This window comes from Somniosus microcephalus, chromosome 25 (genome assembly GCF_052327205.1).
Source record: "Somniosus microcephalus isolate GS21.2 chromosome 25, FLI_Smic_1.0, whole genome shotgun sequence".
In the NCBI taxonomy this organism is placed as follows: domain Eukaryota; kingdom Metazoa; phylum Chordata; class Chondrichthyes; order Squaliformes; family Somniosidae; genus Somniosus; species Somniosus microcephalus.
The window spans coordinates 29,623,685-29,649,951 of record NC_141011.1 but is presented as its reverse complement, the minus strand read 5'-3'; the positions used below and the strand labels follow the sequence as shown (position 1 = coordinate 29,649,951).

Below are 26,267 nucleotides of genomic sequence, written 5' to 3'. Positions count from 1 at the left end.
GCAAACTTGCCTATCTTAGAAGGACTAGTGTAGAAATGGGGTTCACATTTGCTCTGAATGGATCGTAGATCGTTATTTACTTCCAGCTACTTATGGGAGTGAACACTGCCCTATTGTGCCAAGCGCAAACAGCGGAAGGAGCGCACGTCAACCCAAGCACCCCACCAACCCGCCCCTTCAACCACTGTCTGCCCCACCTGTGACAGAGACTGTAGGTCCCGCATTGGACTCATCAGTCACCTACGAACTCATTTTTAATGTGGAAGCAAGTCATCCTCGGTTCCGAGGGACTGCCTAAGAAGAGAAGATTGTGCTGGCATTCAGCAGCCAGACTTTGAGAGATCCAGTTGAAGGTTGATGTTGTTTCTGGCTGCTCACAAGATCTTCTGATTTCCATAGAACTCTGAACTATCACCTGTCACAGCCTTTGTGAGCCCAGATAAGCTGCAAGGGCTGGACGGGTACAATCTATTTGTAAATTGGGGATCTCTGCAAGAATCAGCCAGATAGTGCACTCTACAAACTCAAACTTCTGCAGCTTCCTCCAACTACTCCTGTTCTCTGTGCTCACAACAACAAAAACAACTTGCATTTATATAGCGCCTTTAACGTAGGAAATTGTCCCAAGTGACTTCACAGTGTAATCGGACAGAAACTGACACCGAGAAATGGAGATATTAGGAGATGGGCAACTAAAAGCTTAATCAAAGAGATAGGTTTTAAGGAGGATCTTAAAGAAGGGGAGAGAGGTGGAGAGGTTTAGGGGGAATTCAGAGCTTAGGGCCTAAACAGCTGAAGGCACAGCCGCCAATGGAGTGGGGGGATGCGTAAGAGTCCAGAGTTGGAGAACCACAGAGATCTTTGGGGGTGGGGGGGTTGTAGGGCTGGAGGAGATTACAGAGATGGGGAGGGGTGAGGCTGTGGAGGGATTTGAACACGAGGATGAGAATTTTCATTCTCTCTGGTACCTCACCTAAATTAGGATTCTTCCCATGTGAGCCTGCACAGTGAATGCCAGCAGAATATTTTACCACAAGAGGCATCACAGCTCAGCCTGATCCTGGTCTCACCTGACATCCACATACACGCACTTTCCAGGAGCAGGCACTTTATAATGATCAAAAGTGGAAACCTTGGCTAATTTTTCTCCTTCCCACCTTTAGAAGTGCCCAACTGTCACCCCGCCTTCAATCGACCAGAGACCAGAGGTGGAACCTGGGACCTTCGTGGCCTGTCTGGCGAGTACCACAGGTGACGCATTTATCCGCTGAGCCACTGGGGAGTTGAATGGCAGGCATTTTAAAACAAACACGGAATTTCTGAGGCTGCAAGGCCCTGCTGTGGCTCAGTGGGTAGCACTCTCGCCTCTGAGTCGGAAGGTTGTGGGTTCAAGTCCCACTCCAGGGACTTGAGCACACAAATCTAGTCTGACACTCCAGTGCAGTGCTGAGAGAGTGCTGCACTGTCGGAGGTGCCGTCTTTCGGATGAGATGTTAAACCGAGGCCCTGTCTGCTCTCTCATTTGGACGTAAAAGATCCCATGGCACTATTTCGAAGAAGAGCAGGGGAGTTATCCCTGGTGTCCTGGCCAATATTTATCCCTCAACCAACATAACAAAAACAGATTATCTGGTCATTGCTGTTTGTGGGAACTTGCTGTGCGCAAATTGGCTGCCTCATTTCCCACATTACAACAGTGAATCCACTTCAAAAGTACTTCATTGGCTGTAAAGCACCTTGGGATGTTCGGTGGTCGTGAATGGCGCTATAGAAATGCAAGTCTTTCTTTCTTTAACCATTAGCCATCCCAGGATGTGGATGATTCTATGGTTTCTATTGCCCCGATATTCAAACTCTTACAATGTTTAGACAGCTGGAAACTGATAGCATGCTCAACAAAGCCACACCCCCAACTACTTCTGTTTTCCTGTGTTCATAACAAAAGAACTTGCATTTATATAGCGCTGTTAACATAGGAAAACGTCCCAAGGGACTTCACAGGTGTGACTTACCTGACTTAACATTATAATGGTAGCTTAGCAACACTAAGAAACATCAGATCACCCATTCAGAGAGGCCGTTTTCAGCAGCCCCTGTTTCAAGGACCGATTGATGGGACCATGGCTTCGGTTGAGACCATGGTGCCATCAAGAGGGATCAGCCAAGTCCGCGTTGCCGCTATCTGTTTAAACAGCTCTGCCCTGGCTCTTCCTGTTTGTCATGTGATGATGTAAAGAGTTTGGCTGGTACCCAGACAACAGACGTTAATCTGTTGGCTGCCTGTTGAGGCCTGTATGAGGAGGACAGGCATCTCTCTGCTATTTAATATCAACTCCCAGGAACTAGAAAAAATCCAGGCACTTACACAAAGTGTGCTTTTTAATCAGGTCTTAGATGTTACTTTCAGTAATGTACTTTTTAGTCTACAAACACTATTTAAATCAACTCAAATCCATGAACCTTCCATTAAGATTATCCCTGCATTATACGATATGTCCAACCTTCACATACATTTATATGTTGCACTACCTTTCCATTCTTGGGAGTGGGGGTTATAATAGATTGAGTTCATTCAGATCATAAGAAGATCTAATGTCCATCCAAATGTTTTAGCGTCCTGTGGGAGGTTTTGCCCTGCTGTTAGGTGAGGGGTCACTTCATAGTCTACAGTATTGCTGGGTGTTGTTGGGGTTAGTAAGAATGACTCACTATTACATACTGTCAGTATTAGGTTACTCAATGTTACTCAGCATCACACAAATCAGCAGCGGTTTTGATAAGGATGAATGGAGTTGTTACAAAATATAGGATGCCATGAAAGAAAATAACCAGAGATTTGAAGAGTGGTAGCTGCTGTGTTATAATTACCTGGGAGACTAGGGATGAGGCTTGCAATCCATAGGTTGGTACTGTAGTCGTGTACCCAGACCCCCACATCACACCCTAACAGCTCAAGAACTGAGGAAGAGTGGGTTTAAGCTCCTCCATGGCAGCACCAAGATCCCCTCCCCGTGTAAACATCACTGATCAGATTGAGTGTGGCGTTCCTCACTCACTCATTACTGTGACACTGCGTCTGACCCTCAGGAAGGTGCCCTCTGTTCAGCAATACACATATCATTTTCCACATGTGGAATTAATTCTACAAGCAGTAGTGCGTTATCAGTACTTCATTTAGCTGCTGCCCAAATTCACTGTGCAGATGAATAAAATTGTGAATGCAGAAATGCCATTACGCAGTGTATTGTGTTGTATTGCATTGTTGTATTTCATACTTTCTCACTCACTCTCTCACTCTGTCACACTCTCACACGTATTCTCAGACTCTCACTTTCTCACTCATGCTAACATACTCTCAGACTCACACACTTGCTCATGCATTCACTCACACTCTAACATTGTCTCACACTATCTCCTACTCTCATTCTCTCACATACACTCACGTTCTCTAACGCACTTGCTCGCAGTCTCATGTATTCACTTACACACATTGGGGTCGATTTTCATTAAGCTGTCGGGAAGGAGGCGGGACTACAACTTTCGGGTTTTAGTCCCGCCTACATCAACGTCCAGCCAATCCACGCGATTTTCCCTTGATTGACCTTGTTGAGCCCGCCCAGCGGGCTCAGCAGGCCAATTAAGGGCCACCCAGCAACAGGTGATGTCACAGACTGAAATTTCATCTGTCAAGAGGTCTTGGCAGATGAAATATCAGTGTTTCACAGCTGTTTGAAGCTGTCAAACACTGACAGTCTGACTTCTAACCTGAGTCCTTCTACACAGACTCAGTTAGAACTCTCACCGGCACTAAAAGCTGAAGGCTGTCACTTTTGACAGCTCACAGCCATTTTGCTTTCAGTGCCGGCTGAGTGATGGACTCCCGAAACCTAAAGGAGGAAAGGCTGTTAAGGTAAGTACAGGTAATTTAAACTTCTTTAGACACACCAAACACACTTACCTTTGCACTCATGCACCCATCACTCACCTGAACACCGACATCGCGACCCCTCCAAGTCCTTCAACCCGACGGCCCGCCTGCTCTAACCTGGTGTGGTTTGGAGCCACACGTGGGAATCCCACACGACACCCCTCAAAATAGGGATTAGGCTAAAAACTGCCTGTTAATTGGCACTAATCCCTTCCCACCTCGGGTTGGCGGGTCCCAGTGCGGGGCGGGTACCCGCCTCCTGTGAAACTTACGCGGAGGCGGGTTTTGGGCAGGATGGTGTCGGGACCCCCGAATTCGGGATTTTCCCTCCCCACACGCCTGAAACCCCGCCTGACGGCTCCAGGAAAATCGACCCCATTCTCTCTCACACAAACTCTCTCACACACACTCGCACGCTCTCAGATCCATTGTCTGTTGTTCCTCACCCTTGTTACTTGTGTTGCATTGTTGAAAGTACCGTACTCTTCTTCCGGAAATGCCCTCAAGAATGTTAAATTTAATTGAGAAACATAGGGTAAAGGATCAAAACGAACAGGAAAGCACCACATTAAAAAGAATAGGACAGAAGGTGAGGCCATCTTGAATTTGAAGCGGTCTGGATTTAAAAAAAATTCGTTTATGGGATGTGGGCGTTGCTGGCAAGGCCAGCATTTATTGCCCATCCCTAGTTGCCCTTGAGAAGGTGGTGGTGAGCCACCCTCTTGAACCGCTGGAGTCCGTGTGGTGAAGGTACTCCCACAGTGCTGTTAGGTAGTGAGTTCCAGGATTTTGACCCAGCGACGATGAAGGATCGGTGATATACTTCTAAGTCAGGATGGTGGGTGACTTGGAGGGGAACTTGGAGGTGGTGGTGTTCCCATGTGCCTGCTGCCCTTGTCCTTCTAGGTGGAACAGGTTGTGGGTTTGGGAGGTGCTGCCGAAGAAGCCTTGGCGAGTTACTGCAGTACATCTTGTAGATGGTACACACTGCAGCCATGGTACACTGGTGGTGGAGGGAGTGAATGCTTAAGGTGGTGGATGGGTGCCAATCAAATGGGCTGCTTTGTCCTGGATGGTGTCGAGCTTCTTGAGTGTTGTTGCAGCTGCACTCATCCAGGCAAGTGGAGAGTATTCCATCACACTCCTGACTTGTGCACCTACAAGGCTTTGGGAAATCAGGAGATGAGACACGCCGCAGAATACCCAGCCTCTGACCTGCTCTTGTTGCCACGGTATTTATGTGGCTGGTCCAGTTAAGTTTCTGGTCAATGCTGACGCCCAGGATGTTGATGGTGGGGGATTCGGCGATGGTAATGCTGTTGAATGTCAAGGGGAGGTGGTTAGACTCTCGCTTGTTGGAGATAGTCATTGCCTGGCACTTCTGTGGCGTGAATGTTACCTGCCACTTATCAGCCCAAGCCTGAACGTCGTCCAGGTCTTGTTGCATGCGGGCATGGACTGCTTCATTATCTGTGGAGTTGTGAATGGCGCTGAACACTTTGCAGTCATCAGCGAACATCCCCATTTCTGACCTTATGTTGGAGGGAAGGTCATTGGTAAAGCAGCTGAAGATGGTTGGGCTTAGGACACTGCCCCGAGGAACTCCTGCAGCGATGTCCTGTGGCTGTGATGATTGACTTTCAATCACCACAACCATATTCCTTTGTGCTAGGTATGACTCCAGCCAGTGGAGCATTTTCCCCCTGATTCCCATTGACTTCAGTTTTACTAGGGCTCCTTGATGCCACACTCGGTCAAATGCTGCCTTGATGTCAAGGGCAGTCACTCTCACCTCACCTCTGGAATTCAGCTCCTTTGTCCATGTTTGGACCAAGGCTGTAATGAGATCGGGAGCTGAGTGGTCTTGGCGGAACCCAAACTGGGCATCAGTGAGCAGGTTATTTGTGAGTAAGTGCCGCTTGATAGCACTATCGATGACACCTTCCATCACTTTGCTGATGATTGAGAGTAGACTGATGGGGCAGTAATTGGCTGGGTTGGATTTGTCCTGCTTTTTGTGGACAGAACATACCTGGGCAGTTTTCCACATTGTTGGATAGATGCCAGTGTTGTAGCTGTACTGGAACAGCTTGGCTAGAGGCTTGTAGGAGGATTGGAAGTCTGAAGGAGGTAAGAAATTCCACAGTCTTGAGCTCCTGGGAAAGAATGAGTTAGAATAGTAGATGGTGCAATGAGTCTTGATTTCAACACAGTGGGGAGTAAAAGAGCAAATAGGATGATGTGTTTGCAGCTTAGGAGGAACAAGAGTTGACTCCTCACCTGTTGGGCAATTTGGGACTGAGTTACTGCAGCCGAATATAGATAGAACTGGGCATCAAGCAGATAAGTGGGGGAAACTTCAGTGCTGGAATCAGGTCAGTAACTCTATAAAGACCAACAGTGATATTGCCCACCCGTCTTACAGTCATCAGCTCCTTGGTTTAATAATTGCATTTGAGCTACACTGGGTCAAACACAACAGACAGGGAAAGGAGCTGAAAATTCTGCTGAGAGAGAAGATCCTCAAGAAAATTCAGTCCTACTGGTCACCATTGCAGTGTCCCTGTTCTACAAACCCGTACCTGTCCAGTGAGGGGATATTGCAGCCCCGTGCGACAGGCCGCAGGTAAACCTACCTCTTGCTCCTGACCTCGGTGCGGTTGAACGTGGTGGAGGCCAGCGGATTAAGTGAAGAAGGTTAATGTTCTGCTCGAGGCCCACCTCTACAGCAGGGCAGAGCTATGCCAGAGCTGCCAGTCCACTTCAGGCCCGTGACTCCAGCAGAAGCTGAGGAGCTGCTGATGCTGAAGCCCAGCCTCCATGTTGATAACAGGAACACAAGAGCAGCTACACCTCAGCTACTCTGCATCAAACCACAAAAATCTACTAGAAATAACCAGCAACACCGCATTACCCAACTGTTCCCCTCTCCCAGACACTTTCATCACTTGTCCCTTGTCAGAAGACACTTAAACAGAGTTACCAATTGTTTGCTAGACCAGGATTGTTGAAGCCTCCATTAATTAGGCTGTGGAAAATCTCCAAGTTGCATCTTGATACCCAAGCGCAATTACTTGAAGAATTTTTGTGCGGCTAGCAACTGCCAGGATCAAACTTGTGAGAATTGGCCCTTGGCTATCTCCTGCTGCAGCTTGTTGTTATGGGACGGAATCAAATAAAAATCACACCCCCATGGCTTATGACAGTGCTACTCACGGCTGCTATGTGCTAACTTGGCTCAGTTAGTAGCATTCTGCCTCCGAGTCAGAAAGTTGTGGTTCCTATCCCTACTCCAGAGACTTGAGCAGATAATCTAGGCTGACACTTCAGTGCAGTACCGAGGGAGTGCTGCATTGTCAGAGGTGCCGTCCTTTGGATGAGACGTTAAACCGAGGCCCTGGCTGCCTGCTCATATGGATGTAAAAGATCCCATGGCAGTATTTGAAGACGAGCAGCGAGTTCTGGTGTCCTCACTTAACTGGCACCATCAAAAACAGATTAATCGGTCATTCACCTCATTGCTAATTGTGGGATGTTGCTGTGCGAAAAATGCCAGCTGTGTTTGTGCGCGTAACAATAACTGCACTTTAAAGTTATTCATTGTATGTGAAATGCTTTGAGAGATGTTAAATGATGCTATATAAATGCAAATCATTCCTTTTAATCACAGAATGGGACACTTTCTCAACTCGTATGCAAATTTCTGGCATTTCCCAATTCAACCAATTCCCAGCTCTGGTGACTCGTGCTCTGATCTCGGATCAGATTGGGCACTCGCTCAGATTGAAGCTGGGTCTGAGCACTGCTTGAAAAGAGGCAACAGTTGTTGATACTAAAAATTCTGTTTGTAAGAGGTCGCCGGGAAGTAGAATTAGAATAGACAGCTCCAGTAGAAGGGCTAGTGCCACACAGGCTCGATGGGCCGAATGGCCCCCCTTGTGTGCTGTAATCTCTATGGTTTTATAAAAGCCACAGCTTCATAGTATAAACTCTTTTCTGGAGAATTCCAAATGGCAGCCAAATAGAATCAGGAGTGGGCGTGAAGTGAAGTCATGTTTCACTCGTAAATTATTCAATGAACTGATTTGTCAGCCATGATGGAGTATGTTATTATTCCACAGTTATATTGATCAGAAGTAGAGTCAAGTTTTTGTGTGTGTTTATTTGGACAAGTTCATTTACATTATTTACATAGTGCCGTGCGGGGATTTGCTTTTAATTGGCACTGAATGTTACTTACAGATTATGTATTAACACGACCTCTCTCTCTCTCTCTCTCTCTCTCTTTCTGTGCTGCTCCACACCAGTAGAACCTGTTTGGAACGCTTCAGTGGGAGGTTACCAGGCATGTTAGTACAGCTCTCTGACCAAAGCTCTTCACTTGTGCGGAACCCAGAGAGTGAGAAACGGCTCCTTAAACAGAGCTCGGGGACCGCCTTAGGCAGAGAGAACCTCCTCTTGCAGTCAGGCAGCAGGTGCTGGGAACACAGATCTTGTGAGTCTGTAGATAAGGAATGTCAGAGTGTCTGTTGAGAGGCGGTCAGGCTATTTGTTTTGGGCTTCAGGCTCACTGTTTGCCGGGAGAGTGCTAAAGCAACAGCGTGTATGGGGACTTTTAGGGATCACACAGACAACTACTTGAGTTATCAACGCAACAAACCCCAGGCACAGGATATGAAATGGACTTGGGGCACAGGAGGATCAGGCAAGGCAGGAAACGACAGCGTCTAAGAGGTGAGCAATCACTGAATTTTATTAATTTCTGTCTACCCTGTTGAGGAAGGGATGTACATTCCTTTAAACAGAAATAATGGGTCCTGTCAGACAGACTAACCATTTCCACCCGGGAGTAGTCAGTGTTCCGAACTAGGCAAGACTAAGTAGATCATTGTTTGTCTGTAATTAATTGACATTAGCCGTGTTATTGGCCCTGTCGTTACCTTTGTGACAGCCACACTCCACGATCCAGCTGCCCGCCTTGTAGCCTGTGCTGCAACAGTTGTCTGGGGAGCTGTACTGAGTTTGGGTCCGTGTAAAATATGGCCTTATTTCAGCCTCAGCTAATAAAAAGTCAGAGAAGAAATTAGGACTCATGAACGTCTGCCCTGCTGACGAGGAAGCTCGGTATGTAGGACTCGCTCAGCTAATTCTCATCTCCATCCTGCAGACAGGGGCAATGGGAGATTCAACGTGGATGGATGCAGGAAACTTTGTTTGGGATGTAGACAATTGCCTTAATTTATGACTCGCCCAGCTCAAGTGCCAATTCACTCACTCACCAAAAAATAAACTAGCCAAATTTGAAGTGAGCTGGTAAAGGCTGAGATTTGAGAAGATGAGTGTGTACACCACAGGGGCAAGGTCTGACCGGTAGCCCCTCCCCTGTGTAAATAGAACTTGTGTTATACAGCCAGGGTCTGACAGGTAACCTTACCCCTGTATAGACAGATCATGTGTTATACAAGAACAACAACAACTTGGATTTATATGGTGCCTTTAACATAATAAAACGTCCCATGGCGCTCCACAGGAGCGTTATAAAACAACATTTGACACTGAGCCACATGAGATATTCGGGCAGAAGACCAAATGTTTGGTCAAAGAGGGTCTGACAGGTAACCTCACCCCTGTATATAAAGAGAGTTTGTGTTATACAACCAGGATCTGACATGGAACCCCTCCCTGCATAAACAGCACGTGTGTTATATGGCCGGGATCATATAGTAACTGCTTCCTGTGAGCTGTGCTGTAGCAGGACTCCTGGGGTTGATGTCAGTATTGCCTCAATGAGATGCGATACTGAGTACCAGCAGCACGCTCATATCTCAACTAAGCTGTCGTTTTTCACGTGTAAGCGTAGACAATGAAGGGGCATTTTAACTAACCCTGCCTGGCACTAATGGGAGTGGGTTCTCAAAGACGTCTGCCCAGTTCCTGCTCCAGTCCCGCCACCATCTTAACTGGCTCCTTTGTTTTAGGTACCTGAAGTGCTCGCCTGCCTCGGGTGGGATCCTCTTTAATATATGCCAGTTGGGGTCCTATGAGGTCCATAGCAACTCAATGGCATTTTAACGGCCTACTGAATGGGGCAGCCGTGGCGCGGTCTCTGCTCAGTAAAACCTGGTGGAGGAACAAGAGGAGCTCCCCCTGAGGTACGTCAAAAACTCCTTAGTGGGACCAGGAGGAGCAGGACTGCTCTGGGACTCTGCTGGCCTAGGCTACCCCCACTTCCCGACCCCGCAACTTAGCTTGGTGCCGGTGGGCAACCTCCGGGCCCCGCAAGTTTGACCTGCCCGAAGCGAGCCAGCTGCCTCTTGCTGCCCGACTGGGGCGAGCTGCTGGGATGTAAATGAAGCCTGGCTGTTTTTAAAAATAAATAAATAAATAAAAATCGGCCAAGGCCTCTCAATGGCAGGAAGGCCATCAGCTCCCCCTGGGAGTTCAAATCCACCCTTGAGTGTCAGCACACTGTTCTACCCTGTGTTACATCACGGCAAAACTCAGATCTGTCCTCATCCCACATTCTCATGCACACACATCTCAGGGTAGTGATCAGAAGCAGGAACCCTGGCTGCTTTTTTTGTCTTCCTAACCCAGGGGCTCTAAAGCTCCCCTTGGCTGAGATGAACTAACTCAGCACAGTCCAGGGTTTGAACTGAAACCTTCCTAACCTGACTAAGGACCAGGTCAGAATGTGAACTGTTGCATGACCTCAATGAGGAGCTGTTTTTGAGGATTTTGATCACTGTGATTGAGTTTTCTTTAATCCTCCCTGACTAAGCTCCTCCCTTTGGAGAAATTGACTCAGAAACTGACTCATTCCTCAATGTATTTAATCAATGTATTAATTAAATTGCTTGCCTTGTCTGAGGTATCCCTTCAAAACTGACTAGGATTACTGTGGCTCTATTGTGGTCCCTATCTGTGGCTGGGTTGGCCAAGTTCAGATCTATCCATGATTGGCTTATCCAGGGTGACCTTTTAACTTTACCTACCCATCAGCAAGAAACGTAATTTTAGGTACTAGGGTCAAAGGACGAAAAAATCCGGTATCAAACACAAAGCCACAAAGTGAGCTTTTTAATGTTTGTTCGTACAGATCTGAATTTTAATTCCATTCAAGCCAATTTCCCATCGGATGTGCCTGGCCCTTTAAAAACAGGAAAGATGGATATTCCGAAATACCCATTTTGTCTTTGCCATGCCCCAGCTGGGTTGGCAGCAGTTGACATCTGTTGCTGGAGCTTCCAGCTGCACCTTCCTTTGGTTCTTGCCCTATTCCATTTGCTTATTCTAAGCTCTCTCCAAGTTGCATCCAGAGCAGTCTTGTGAATCAAATGTTTTGTGAAACTAGGTGAAATATTTCAAGGTTTTCTTCTTGGTTCCCCTTCCACCTATCCTTTCCTACATTACCACAGTGACTACACCTCAAAAGTACATTCCGAGGTCACGAAAGATGCTCTATAAATGGAAGTTCGTTCGTCGTTCTTTCTATAGTTAGCTCCCTGGAGAAGTATATTGTCACCCTAGATTTGGTTTAGCCAGCTTGTTTCCCCCTTAACCTTACTGGTAAAAGCCATACCTGGTAATGCAAATGTGATTGTTTATGACCCCCAAACCCCAAAAAATGGTTTTAAGGTGTAACTCAAAGTCAAGGTAGACCAGGGACCTTGAACCTTACTGGTCTTGATTATTTGCCTCGATCTTCACATTATTCCTAAAGCCCTGAGCTTGCATACTTTCCAGGCCTCCATCCATTTTAGGAATATCACTAGTTTCCTAGCACATTTCTCCGATCTAAATGGTTTGAACTCGAACTGACATATTCCCACCAATATGCACACATTGCATGTCGTCATCATCTGCTCTGCCACTTGTTTTACCACCATATACCTAAACAGCAAGATTCTTTGTAACCATACAGTGGGCTAAGTGACCTGACTCACATTCCAGTAAGAGTAGAATCAGACTCCACAGTCTCTTGGCCCAACTACTTCAACAAGTGGTGATCTGATACCACCTGCCTTCCAGCTGATCAGAACCGTCACATGGACCATGTTCTAGCCAAGTCCTCTCACTCTCCATTTAGCAATACTCTCTTCTATCCTGCTTCTCCCTGATATGGAACTGCCCTAAACCCTACATTACCGTCATCTAACTGAAGGATCAAGAGGCCTCTGAAAGCTGGTGAAGTCCAGCATTCTTTGTCATTAATGCTATCTTGGATTCTTATAACACATGCTGCTTCCACAATAAATTCTCAAGTAATACCATATTAGTCAATTCAACAGCTTCAACCAAGTGTGAGCAGTTTCTCCAAACTTAACACACAGGTATTCCTCTGTTTCTTTGGCCTTTATTCAATGATCAGGGGGATAGATAGCATCCTCTGCAGTAATGATCGAGAGTCCCAAAGGGTGTGTTGCATACCTGGTGCCAGGATAAAGGATATCTCGGAGTGGCTGGAAAAGGAGGATGAAGAACCACTTGTCGTGGTCCATGTCAGGACCAACGACATAGAAAAGAACAGTGAGGAGGCCCAGTCAAGAAAGAATCAGGAGCTAGGAGCTATATTAAAAAGCCGGCCCTTGAGGATAATAATCTTGATATTATTACCTGAGTCACGTGGAATTTGGCATAGGGACAAACGGGAAAGTAAATACGTGGATGAAGGATTGGTGTGGAAACGAGCAGTTCCATTTCATGGGACACTGGCACCAGTATTGGGACAGGAAGTAGCTGTACCATTGGGATGGGCTGCACCTGAACCGTCTGGGACCAAGGTCCAAGCTGAAATGATAAATACGGCTGTGTGTGGTGGGGGGAGGTGGGGGTAAGGGCTCAGGCAGGAATAATAATACAAGTGAAAATAGCCTAAAGATAAGAAAATGGGATGAGAGCAAAGTCCAGATCATAAATAGCATTAAAGGTAATATAAATACTTCAGGTATAGAAAAAAAAATAGGAAATAACTGATAAAAATGCAACAGGAGTGATGAAAAACAAGAAGTGTGATAAGCTTTAAAAAGTGTGAGGAAAAACAGCATCAGAGCGAAAGGGCAGAGTAGGCTCTGTTGCCCAAATACACAAATGCATGTAGCATAAGGAATAAAACAAGTGAATTGGAAGTGCAAATCCAGTTTAAAGAGTATGATATCGTGGCCATCACCGAGACCTGGTTACAAGCTGGGCATGACTGGGAGATAAATATTCCAGGTTATAAGGTCTTTACAAAGGAGAGGGAAATTGGAAAAGGAGGAGGAATAGCAATATTGATAAAGGACAGTATTACAGCATTCTAAAGAGGGGATGAGCAGGCAGTAGAAATGCACTGGGTAGAATTGAGAAATAGAAAAAGATGCAAGGCCTTGGTGGGAGTTGTCCACAGACTTCCTGATAGCAGTGATAAAGTAGCGGGATACATAACTACGGAGATCAGAGAAGTTTGTTGCAAAAACAGATTGGTTATAATGGGAGACTTCAATTTTTATGTAGACTGAGAGAAGCAGAATAGCTCGACTCCCCAAAGGCAGCAAATTTCTTGTGTATTTGAGGCAATATGTTCTTGAACCAACAAGAGGACAGGCCACACTAGATTTAGTGATGAGTAATGAGCCAGACATGTCAACAACCTAACGGTAAGAGAACACCGAGATAACAGTGACCATAACATGATTGAATTTGATATTAGGTTTGGGAGGGAGAAAAGTGAGTCACAATCCAAAGTTTCACATTTAGGTAAGGCTGAATTTGAAGGGATGTGGCAGAAATTGACCACAGTAGACTGGTAAAACTTGTAATGAACCTTGGTTAGACCACACTTGGAGTACTGTGAACAGTTCTGGTCTCCTTTATAAAAAGGATATGGAGAACTGGAGACCATGCAAAAAAGATTTACTAGAATGATACCAGAACTGAAAGGTTATACCTATCAGGAAAGATTGAACAGGCTGGGGCTATTTTCTGTAGAAAAGAGAAGGCTGAGGGTTGACTTAATAGAGGTCTTCAAGATTATGAGAGGTTTTGATAGGGTAGACGCAGAGAAGATGTTTCCACTGGCAGGGGAGACCAGAACTAGGGGCCTTAAATACAACATACTCACTAATAAATCCAAAGGGAATTCAGGAGAAACTTCTTTGCCCAGAGAGTGTGGAACCCGCTACCACAGGGAGTGGTTGAGGCGACTAGCATTGATGCATTTAAGGGGAAGCTAGATAAACACATGAGGGAGAAAGGAATAGAAGGATATGTTGATGGGGTTAAATTAAGAAGGGTGCGAGGAGGCTCGTGTGTAGCATAAACACCAGCTTGGACCAGTTGGACCGAATGGCCTGTTTCTGTGCTGTAAATACTATGTACAGGAAACTCTTTGGTAGCCGGCACCGACGGAACCAGCATGTTGCCGATTGATCAAAAATTCCGGATGACGGAGAAGGTTATCTACCGAGGCTATTTTTAACAAAGAAAAATTTAAAAATCAAGAAATGTGCAGTATACAGTAATTGGGTACTCACCTACAGAATGTTGTGTTAAATGGATGGTGGAAGATGCTTGATTAAGTACAGTACTGCCAGTTGAGGGTAATGCAATGCAATGACTACCAGCAGCGTGGGAGACACACAGTACCCCTGTAAAATGGCAGATCAGAAGAGACTACCGGCAGCGCGGGAGAGTCAGACTCCTGTTGCAGGGGTATTGAGGTGTTCTGACTTCCGACAGCACCAAGAAGCCAAGTAGTGGCAGTTTGGAGAACTACCCCCACTGACTAACTCGGCCACCGCAGGAGACTCGGACTCGGCAACATTGACGGTTATTGAGGTGTTGTTTTCGGAGTGAGAATTTTGCCGGTTAATAGAGAATTCCGGATATTTAGGTGCCGTTTAAACGAGAGTTTCCTGTAATACTGTGAACAGTAGGAGGTGTTCAAAAGGGCAAAAGCTCTACTTGTGTAATTAAACAACCTTGGTCAACAAAAGAGGTGAGAGATAGTATAAAACTAAAAGAAAGGGCTTATCAAAATGCAAAGAATAGCGGAGATCCCGTGGACTGGGAGACATATAAAAAACAGTAGAGTGATACAAAGAAAGTTGTAAGAGCTGCAAAAAGGGAATACAAGAAAAAACTTGCGAGGGAAATCAAGGACAACACTAAAGGTTTTGTGGTAAACCACTTTTATCGTTCACTACCGTTACACTATGGTTATCACTGTTATATCATTACACTATGGTTATCACTGTTTACACTGTTGTATCACTACACGAGGTCGCCTCTTGCCACGCTGTTATACCTGGGCTGACCACTGCTGACTCCGCCCATAGCTCCGCCTACTTGCCCAGGTATAAAGGTGGTCGACTGGCTGGTATTCCTCCTTGTTGGATCCGATCACCCACGAGGGTGGGCTCTGTTATTTAGCCAATAAAAACCTATAGTTACTTTCTTAACTCGTCGCTTTTCATTGGATGAATTGATAGGTATATCAGGTTTATTAAGAGAATGAGGGTGGCTAAGGGTAATGTGGGCCCCTTAAAGATAGATGCAGGTGATATTGTAATTGAAAATAAGGAAATGGCAAACTTAGTAAATAATTACTTTATCAGTCTTCACAGTAGCGGAAGAGGATAAAGTACCAGAAATACGAGGAAAACTAAAAATAAATCAAGGGGAGGAACTTACTAGATATAAATACAAAAATGGTCATGGAGAAAATAATGAGACTGAAGATAGACAAATCTCTAGGACCTAATGATTTTCACCCCAGGATATTAAAAGAAGTAGGTGAGGAAATTGTAGATGCTTCAGTCATGATCTTCTAAAACACTCTTAATTCAGAAATTGTCCCATTGGATTGGAAAATTGCCAATGTCATTCTCATTATTTAAGAAGGGTGGGAGAGATAAACTAGGAAATTACAGACCTATTAGTTTAACGACTGTTGTGGGGAAGTTATTAGAATTTGTTATTAGGGACAGAGTGACTGAACACTTGGACAAATATGAACTGATCAGTGAGAGCCAGCATGGATCTGTAAAGGTTAAGTCATGTCTAACTAACCTAGCTTAATTTTTTGAGGCGGTCACTAACGTGGTAGATAAGGGAGTGTCTATGGATATTATTTATATGGACTTCCAGAAGGCATTTGAGAAGGTTTCACACAAGGGACTGTTAGAAAAATGGAAGAACATAGAATTAGAGCCAATCTATTGACCTGGGTAGGGAATTGGTAAGTGATACATAATTTGTATGTACTCCAATTGGCAGGATGTGACTAGTGGCTTCCCCTAGGGATCTGTACTAGGGCCTCAGCTTTTCACTGTATTTATATATGACTTGGATGAAGGAATAGAGTGTCGTATATCCAAGATTGCTGACGACACTAAGGTGGCAAAGTAAGTGTAGATAGAATCATAGAATGGTTACAGCACAGAAGGAAGCCATTCGGCACATCGAGCCCGTGCCGGCTCTCTGCAAGAGCACCTCAGCTAGTCCCACACCCCTCCGCACTTTCCACGTAGCCCTGCAAATTTTTTTCCTTCAGGTACTTATCCAATTCCCTTTTGAAAGCCATGATTGAGTCTGCCTCCACCACCCTCAGGCAGTGCATTCCAGATCCTAACCACTCTCAGCATAAAAAGATTTTTCCTCATGTCGCCTTTGGTTCGTTTGCCAATCACCTAGAATCTGTGTCCTCTGGTTCTCGACCCTTCTGCCAATGGGAAGTTTCTCTCTATCTACTCTGTCTAGACCCCTCATGATTTTGAATACCTCTATCAAATCTCCTCTCAACCTTCTCTGCTCTAAGGAGAACAACCCAGCTTCTCCAGTCTATCCACGTAACTGAAGTCCCTCATCCCTGGAATCATTCTCGTAAATCTTTTCTGCACCCTCTCTAAGGCCTTCACATCCTTCCTAAAGTGCGGTGCCCAGAATTGGACACAATACTCCAGTTGAGGCCGAACCAGTGTTTTATAAAGGTTCATCATAACTTCCTTGCTTTTGTACTCTATGCCTCTATTTATGAAGTCCAGTATCCCGTATGCTTTTTTAACTGCTTTCTCAACCTGCCCTGCCACCTTCAATGATTTGTGCACATATACCCCCAGGTCTCTGTTCATGCACCCCCTTTAGGATTGTATCCTTTAGTTTATATTGTCTCTCCTCATTCTTCCTACCAAAATGTGTCACTTCGCACTTTTCTGTGTTAAATTTCATCTGGCCACATGTCTGCCCATTTCACCAGTCTGTCTATGTACTCCTGAAGTCTATCACTATCCTCCTCACTGTTCACTATACTTCCAAGTTTAGTGTCATCTGCAAATTTTGAAATTGTGCCCTGTACTCCCAAGTCGAAGTCATTAATATACATCAAGAAAAGCAGTGGTCCTAGAACCGACCCCTGGGGAACACCATTGTATACCTTCATCCAGTCCAAAAAACAACCATTCACCACTACTCTGTTCCCTGTCACTTAGCCAATTTTGTATCCATGCTGCCACTGTCTCTTTTATTCCATGGGCTTCAACTTTGCTGGTAAGCCTATTATGTGGCACTTTATCAAACGCCTTTTGGAAGTCCATATATACCACATCAACCGCATTGCCCTCATCAACTCCCTCTGTTACCTCATCAAAAAACTCGCTCAAGTTAGTTAAACACGATTTGCCTTTAACAAATCCGTGCAGATGGGAGCAGAAATTTGCAAGGGGCCATTTATAGATTAAGTGCATAGGCAAAACTGTGGCAGATGGAGTTCAAGGTGGCGAAGTGTGAGGTCATCCACTTTGGACCTAAGAAAGATAGATCAAAGTATTTTCTAAATAGTGAGAAGCAAAGAACTGAAGGAGCAGAGAGATTTAGGGGTTTGTGTACAGAAATCACTAAAACCTAGTGGACAGGTACAAAAAATAATTTAATAGGCTAATGGAATGTTAGCCATCTCAAGGTGGCTGGAATGCAAAGAGATGGAAGTTATGCTACAGTTTTATAAAGCTCTAATTAGACAGCATCTGAAGTACTGCGATCATGATCTAATTAAATGGCGGAATAGGCTCGAGAGGTTGAATGGCCTACTCCTGTTCCTATATTTCTATTATTCTTAGGTACTCATTGATCGCACATAGATCTGGAATTGAGATCCATCCCTTCTACGCCTACAGTGACCCAAGTTTCATCCCATTGTGTGGAAGTGCATCTAACATTGCTAGTTTTCAACCATAAGGTTAATTACGCCTCATGGAGACTATGACCTGGTGTTTGAAATGATGTTATGGTGCAATACAATGTTGAGGCTCTTGCATCTGTAAGTTGACATCTGTCAAAATCATTTCATATTATTGCGTTCCTCTCACAAACATTGGAACAAAGTAAGTGTAGACTATCCACCAGCAGATGGCAAATATTCAATTTTCTAGATGACAACAGGCTACTGGAAGGCTGCCAGGTTGGGTCTCCAGACTGGAAGAGACTCCTTATGGTGACATATGTGGAAGATCAGTCTTCAGGCAGCTGCCATCATGCTCAGAAGTGGCTGCCTTCCATCCCTACCTTGGATGCCAATCCTGCATTGCCAACACAATTAAATCATTCAGCACCAGGAGACCAGCTGGTGAAGTGGATTACACATTGCCCATTCACTTCTAGGACCCAGTGGGTATACGACTCCTCACTTTGTCAGCTTGTCAATTATAACCAAACTATTTTTGAATTAAAAACTCAATGTGCAGCAGGTCAAGCTCCTTATTTCCAGTATTTTCCATTTTTATTTCAGATTTCCAACATGTATAATTGGTTTTATCTGTACAATAATTTCAGACAGTTTTAACTCAGTTCATAGTGGATATGGGCAGAGAGCACAACATTTGATAGGGCTGTACAGAGGGAACTATAGTCTGTACCTAGTCTGTGCTGTGACTCCTTGATGGGGTAGTGGAGAAAGATATTTATTCTATATTGTACTTCGGAGTACTTGATGGGGCAGTGAAGAGGGAGCTTCACTCTGTATCTAACCCATGCTGAGCCTAACCTGGGAGTCCTTGATGGGGCAGAGTATTTGGAGATTTACTCTCTAGCCAACCTGGGAGTATTGATAGGCCAATGGAGTAGGGGTGTCCCACATTAAAGCCACAAGCAGCCCTCAACCCTGGCAATCTGGCCCTTGAAGCCCAGACAATTCAGTCCTATTTGTGCTTATATTTGTTATTTGCTGGTTTGTTCTGTTTGAATTTTGTAGGCCTGGAGGTTTGGAAAGGGCTTACCATGTCAATTCTCCACCCCACCCCACCCTACAGATATATTCATTTCGTTCTTTAGATTCCAATCACACCGTAGGCTAAACGTCCTCCAGCATTTCCTGTTCGAGAGCTCTCCTCATTTCCAACTTTGCCCAAGTCATCTTTAACATTGTTGCCTTATTGGTGGATAAATCCTCAATCAGAATATCAAGATCTGTTGGTAGCAGCGAGTTGGGATATATACAAATTAATGAAAATATAATTTAAAACTTTCTAAACGGCACCTGAGACCCTGTGGCACGCACCTGTGCAGCCGACAAAGTCAAAGCTTGGATATTCCTGGTGTAAAGGAAGCTTTACTCTGCATCTCGCCCATGCTGTGCCTGACTTTGGAGTCCTTAATAGAACAGTGTACAGGAAGATTTACTTGTATCTAAAACAAGCTGGACCTGGGAGCCCTTGATGGGACAGTGTAGAGGGAGATTTACTTTGTATCTAACGCATGCTGCATTTAGGAATGCTGATGGGACAGTCTACAAATCATAGATTTAACGCACCAAGCTTGTGCCATCTCAAGCCCTTTCCACAACCCTTTATTTTATTTTTCAAATATTTATCCACCTCCCTTTTAAAAGCTATTATGAACTTGCTTCCACCACTTTCTGTTAGGGCATTCCATGTCCTAACAACCAATTGCGTGTGTTAAAATTTTTTTTAAAAAAATCTCAATCTCTCCCTTTATTCTCTTGGTGATGACCTTAAATTTATGCCCACTATTTGTTCTCTCAAAACCCATTATAAGTTTGAACACCTCTATCATACCTCCTCTTAAACATCTTGTAATGTATATACCTTTAAGTGGGGAACTATCTTTTACACCTCATGTATACTGCAGTACCGGCAGTGACCACACCTGTATATAGCCCTGAGTAGTAATCTGTACAGATCAGTTCCACTGTGAGCCACGTTGAGTAAACACCTGTTGTACCGTTCTCCGCAGTCTGTGTCTTATTATACACGGACGCTACATTGGCGACAAGGCAGGTTCGAACCTACCTGCAACTCTGCATCACCTCCCGGGGATTCGTTCCTGGAGATCAGTGGATTGGAGGTCAAGGCCAGAGACTCGGGCGTCGACCATGGGCAACCACCCAGTCATCCAGCAGAGACTCGAGAATTGCGGGGGAGGCTGTCGAGAGCCAGGCTTGGCTTTCCAGTCGAGGTGGTCCAGCGAAACGGGCTGGCAACAGGTAGTGCGCAGACACTGCCCGGACAGCGGCAGGCTAGAGCCCGACTGAGTGGCACAGCAAAGGGCCGAGCAGCATCGACGGGGGAGAGAGAGAGAGGGCAGAGTGCACAGGGCGCAGCCGGTGTTCAGGGGCCGAGCAGCGTCGGGGAGAGGGAGAGAGAGAAGCTCAGAAACCCGCGAGGCGCCGCCATTGCCACGAGGACCGCCGAGAGCGGTGTTGGCAGGAGAAGCGCGTGAAACCTACAGGGCGCCGCCATTGCCACGAGAACTGCCGGGAGCGGCGTTGGCAGCAGCGGGGGAGGAAGGAAAGCGCGGGAGACGCCATTTTAAACCACACCCAAAATGCCGAAGAGTGGCAGTATCACCGCATTTGACAATGAACTCGAAAATTGGACTACATATGTCGAACGAATAGAGGTGTACTGCAAGGCAAATGAGGTGTCAGATGACAAGAAAGCGTTGGTATTGTTAAATTTAATGGGTGCAAAGACGTATGGTTTATTACAAAATCTAGTAACCCCAACGAAGCCAATGGAAAAGAGTTTTGAAGACATAGTAACGATACTAAAGGAACATTTAAACCCCACACCGCTGCTGATAGCAGAAAGATTCAAGTTTCACAAACTGAACCAGCATAAGGATGAAAGCAATGCTGATTATTTAACAGAACTGCGCAAACTATCGAAACACTGCCAGTTTGGAGCGGGACTGGCAGATACCTTAAGGGACAAGTTTGTGCGTGGGCTTCAAAGTGAAGTAACCCAGAAACGGCTTTTACCTGAAAAGGACCTTACGCTGGAAAAGGCTTTCAGCATTGCGGTATCATATGAAGCAGCAGCACGGGGCGCTGCAGAGATACAACAGAGACCGCAAGAATATGGCACAAACGAAATGTCTCATGGAACAGAGAAGTGCTATCGCTGCGGCAGAACAACACACGACCAGAATGATTGCTGGTTCAAAGACAAAGTGTGCAGACAGTGTGGAAAAGTAGGACACATAGCACGAGTCTGCAGGTCGGGAAAGAAAACCAGCAATAAGAAACCTACCAAAGAAAAGTACAAGAAGGTACATAAGATGACGGAGAATAGTTCAGACGAACAAAAGAGTGATAACGACTCCGAAAGCAGGGAACTGAGTTGTCTTAAACTACATAATGTGATCACAACGGAGGATCGCCGAACCATTTGGGTCACTCTCAAGATAGCAGGAGTCCAGGTAAAGATGGAATTGGACACAGGATCAGTCCTAACAGTCATAAACCGACGGGACTACGAGCGGCTATTCTCACACATACCCTTGAGAGACACAAAAATTATTTTGAAGACGTACACGGGGCAAAAAGTCTACCCCAAAGGAAAAATAAGGGTGACCGTTATATATAACGGTAAGGAAACACCAAAACTAGACCTGTATGTATTACAAGATGGAGGACCACCATTACTGGGACGTGAATGGATCCGGAAAGTACAACTGGATTGGCATTCCATACAGGCCCTGACTGTGGCTGACAAAAAGGATGACGACGTCACACCTGGGCGACTGTCAAAGATCCTAACTGACGCGAAAGAAGTGTTCCAGCAAGGACTCGGAACACTAAAAGGCATGACAGCGACGATTAAAATTGAAGAAAACGCAAGCCCAAAATTTTTTAAGGCCAGACCGCTACCTTATGCAATCCGCCTAGCCGTCGAAGCAGAGCTGGACGGTCTGGAACTTTCAGGTGTACTGTCCAAGGTAGACTGGAGCGAGTGGGCTACACCCATCGTCCCTCTGATGAAAAAGTCGTTGAGCAGCATGCCTGGGGAACCAAAGAAGGTTCGCATCTGTGTGGACTTTAAGGTAACAGTGAACCCGGTCCTTCACACCGTACAATATCCACTTCCGCGGATTGAAGATATTTTCGCCTCGCTATCTGGAGGGAAACGCTTCACTAAGATTGATCTGGCTCAGGCGTACCTGCAAATGGAGGTAGAAGAAGCATCAAAAAAATACCTCACAATCAACACCCATAAAGGCCTCTACCAATACAACCGGCTGGTATTCGGGGTAGCGTCTCTACCAATACAACCGGCTGGTATTCGGGGTAGCATCAGCTCCGGCTATTTGACAGAGGGCAATGGAACAAGTCCTGCAAGGGATCCCAGGGACCCAGTGTTATTTGGACGACATCCTGGTCACGGGCGAAAATGACTGATCACCTTGCCAACCTGGAGCAGGTGCTCACTAGATTGCAGGAATATGGGCTCCGAGCTAACCGCCCCAAATGCGAGTTTTTTAGAAAACAGATCTCGTATTGTGGCCACGTTATCGATAAAGAGGGGTTACATAAGTCCCCAGAGAAGATTGAGGCAGTAGTCAAGGCTCCAGCACCGGAAAACGTGTCACAACTGAGGTCGTTCCTCAGGCTGGTAAACTACTACCATAAGTTCTTGGCAAATTTGTCTACAATACTACACCCACTGAACACCCTACTGCAAACTGGGGTGCCATGGAAGTGGAGTGACGAATGTAGACGAGCTTTCCAGAAGAGCAAAACACTAATCACATCGAAAGAAGTATTGGCCCATTACAACCCAGCATTACCAATTCGGTTGGCATGTGATGCGTCACCCTACGGCATTGGAGCGGTGTTGTCGCACAAATTCTCGGATGGCTCAGAGAGGCCAATAGCCTTTGCGTCACGATCACTAACCTCAGCCGAGTGTAACTATGCCCAGATTGACAGGGAGGCCCTCAGCCTAGTGTGGGGAGTGAAAACGTTCAATCACTATCTGCACAGGCAGAAATTCACCTTGCTGATGGATCACCAGCCTCTTGTCTCCATTTTTAATCCGAAGAAGGGCGTTCCGGTGATGACTGCGCAATGACTACAAAGATGGTCACTTTTTCTAGGGGCACACCACTATGAGATTGAATATAAGGGCACGAAACAGCATGGAAATGCTGATGGGCTATCACGCCTGCCACTGTCTACTGCGGAGGAGGCACCAGCAGTGGATCCTGTCGAAATATTCCATTCGACTATAGTTGAATACCTACCAGTAACTAACGCTTGTATCGAAAAGGAAACCCAAAATGACCCGACACTGTCTCGGGTATATGATTTGACGGTGAAGGGATGGCCAGCACATGGCGACTCACTGTTGCCAGCATTCTCGACAAGGAGAGAACAGCTGTCAGTGTGCCGGGGGACCTTGATGTGTGGATCCCGAGTGGTAATTCCACCCAAGTTAAGGGATAGAGTGCTCAATGAGCTTCATGAGGGTCATCTGGGAGGAGTAAAAATGAAAAGCCTAGCCAGGGCTTATGTGTGGTGGCCGGGAATCGATAAACAAATTGAGGACCTCACCAAGAGCTGCTCAGGATGCCAGAAAGTCAAAAATGCACCACCACAGGCCCCTCTACACCCATGGGAGTGGCTCTCATCTCCATGGCAATGGGTGCATATTGATTTTGCTGGTCCATTCATGGACTCGATGTTTTTAATAGCCGTGGATGCGCACTCGAAATGGCCTGAGGTGATCAAAATGTCCTCCACCACCACGGAGAAAACTATTGCAGTCCTACGGACCATTTTTGCCAGGAATGGCTTGCCAGAACAGATTTGCTCCGACAACGGACCACAGTTTGTGTCCGAAGAGTTCCGGAGGTTCTTGAAAAAGAATGGGGTAAGGCATTACACATCCGCCCCGTATCATCCAGCCACAAATGGATTGGCTGAGAGGTTCGTACAAACCTTTAAGAAGGCAATAAAGGCTATGTACAATGACAACATTCCGCTGCAGCACAAGGTGGACAATTTCCTGTTCGCCTACCGGAATGCGACACATGCAGTCACCAACCAGGCCCCAGCCATGATGTGCTTTAACCGAAGGTTAAGATCTCGCCTGGATTTGCTCAGACCAAACGTACGAAGAGATGTTGAGAGTAAGCAATTCCAGCACATCCATGAGAAGCCAACAAGGAGCTTCAATGTAGGGCAACCAGTCTTGGCCTGCGACTACCGAACAGAAAAATGGCAGCCAGGAACGATATGCACACGGCAGGGGCCCACTAATGTACACAGTGGACGTTGAGGAGAGCATCGTGAGACGCCATGCTGACCAGATCCTAGAGTCACAGGAACAAGTCAACCCCATGCCTCGCCCATACGTACCTGGTGAGGAACCCGACGTACAGGTCGCATCTACCTCAGAAACAATAGCATTGGAAGCTGATGACTCAACTGACGACAGGGTGCTAGAATCGCCTCCGAGCCAAGAGCGAGACACTCGGGAAAGGCGTTATCCAGAAAGAATCAGGAAGCCTCCCCAGAGACTGAATAGATGAATGGACTATTTTCATTTAACAACTAACATTTTTAATATACAATGTTATATGAGTATTATGGTACTGTTAATCTAAAAGGGGAGGAATTGTAATCTAAAAGGGGAGGAATTGTAATGTATGTAATGTATATATACCTTAAGGGAGAGAACTACTTTTTACAGCTCCTGTATACTGTAGTACCGGCAGTGACCACGCTTGTATATAAACCCTGAGTAGTGATCTGTACAGTTAGTTCTAGAGTAACCCTCATTCAGTAAACACCTGTTGAATCGTTCCCTGCAGTCTGTTGTCTGATTATTGAAGGACACAACATTAAGATACACGGACATAACAGTGACCACACCTGTATATAGCCCTGAGTAGTAATCTGTACAGATCAGTTCCACTGTGAGCCACGTTGAGTAAACACCTGTTGTACCGTTCTCCGCAGTCTGTGTCTTATTATACACGGACGCTACACATCTCTGTTCTAGTGAAAAGAGACCCAGGGGCAGAAATTCGGTATCACCACTGGTACCTTTTGAAAGCTGGGAAACTTAGCGCCAGGCAGCCGTGATCCGGCCTGATCAGCCCCATGCACTCCAGCAGAGGGCCGGGCTGATAGATCGCGTCGCAGGAGAATTGAAAAAAAGCATTTTTGAAATTTTCCTACTTCCCTCGGCAACCTCCCCTTTAACTTCCGCCCCCGAAGCGCCCGGCCTCCCGAACAACGCCTCCTGCAGCTGTCAGTGTTTTCGCCCGATGATGCTGCAGGGGGTGGAACCGAAGTTCGGGACCGGGGCGATGCACACGGCAATGACGTCACGATCTCCGGATGCAGGAGATCGAGGCGCAAAGTGTTACTGCCGCTGCAAACCTCCCGGCCAAGTTAGTGGGAATCATTCATCTCGCCGCACCCGGGTGGTAAGTCGTTAGCACCCCGTTATTGCCCCCCTGGGGGTGCTTATGGGAGGCGCCAACCCACCGAATTTCTCCTCCCCCCCCCCCCCCCCCCCCCGATTCTCTTGTCTCGTCCTTGGTATCATCGTGATAAATCTATTCCGTATTCTCTTCATGGCTTTGATATCATTCCTAAAGTAGGACACCCAAAATTGTACATAATATTTTAACGGTAGCCTAACCAAAGACTTGTACAGGTTTAACATCACCTCTTTGCTTTAGCTCCTATTCATAAAACCTTGGATCTGCTGCACTTTCCTTTTAAACAGCTTTGTTTATCTGAACCGCAAAGTTTCTCTGGCTTTCCACGCCTAGTTTTGCCATTGTGTATATTTACTCATTATTTTTCCTCTCAATATGTATCATCTCTTATTTCTTCGAATTAATTTTAATCTATCATCTATCTGCCCAATCTACGTACCTGTCTATGTCCTCTTCAAGTCGCTTATAGTCTTCTAATGTTAGCCATTTTCCCTATTGTGCCCCCAAACCTAAATATGTATTGAAAATAGCAATAGACCTAAAACTAACTCCTAATTGTTTGCATTCCTCCAGTATGAAAAACATCAATTACCCACTGCTCACTGTTTTC

The 26,267-nt window shown here is 45.8% G+C and overlaps 1 protein-coding gene across 1 annotated transcript in view; it reads left to right on the top strand.

The window, feature by feature from the left end:
* The first annotated feature begins 7,873 nt into the window (after nucleotides 1-7,873).
* The window catches only part of arhgef19 (Rho guanine nucleotide exchange factor (GEF) 19), an 82,778-nt gene continuing 64,384 nt past the window's right edge, over nucleotides 7,874-26,267 (top strand). The window contains exon 1 of the mRNA XM_085967021.1: nucleotides 7,874-8,662. Coding sequence (XP_085823147.1) covers nucleotides 8,608-8,662 — 55 coding nt within the window. The 5' untranslated portion in view covers nucleotides 7,874-8,607. The remainder of the gene's footprint in view (nucleotides 8,663-26,267) is intronic.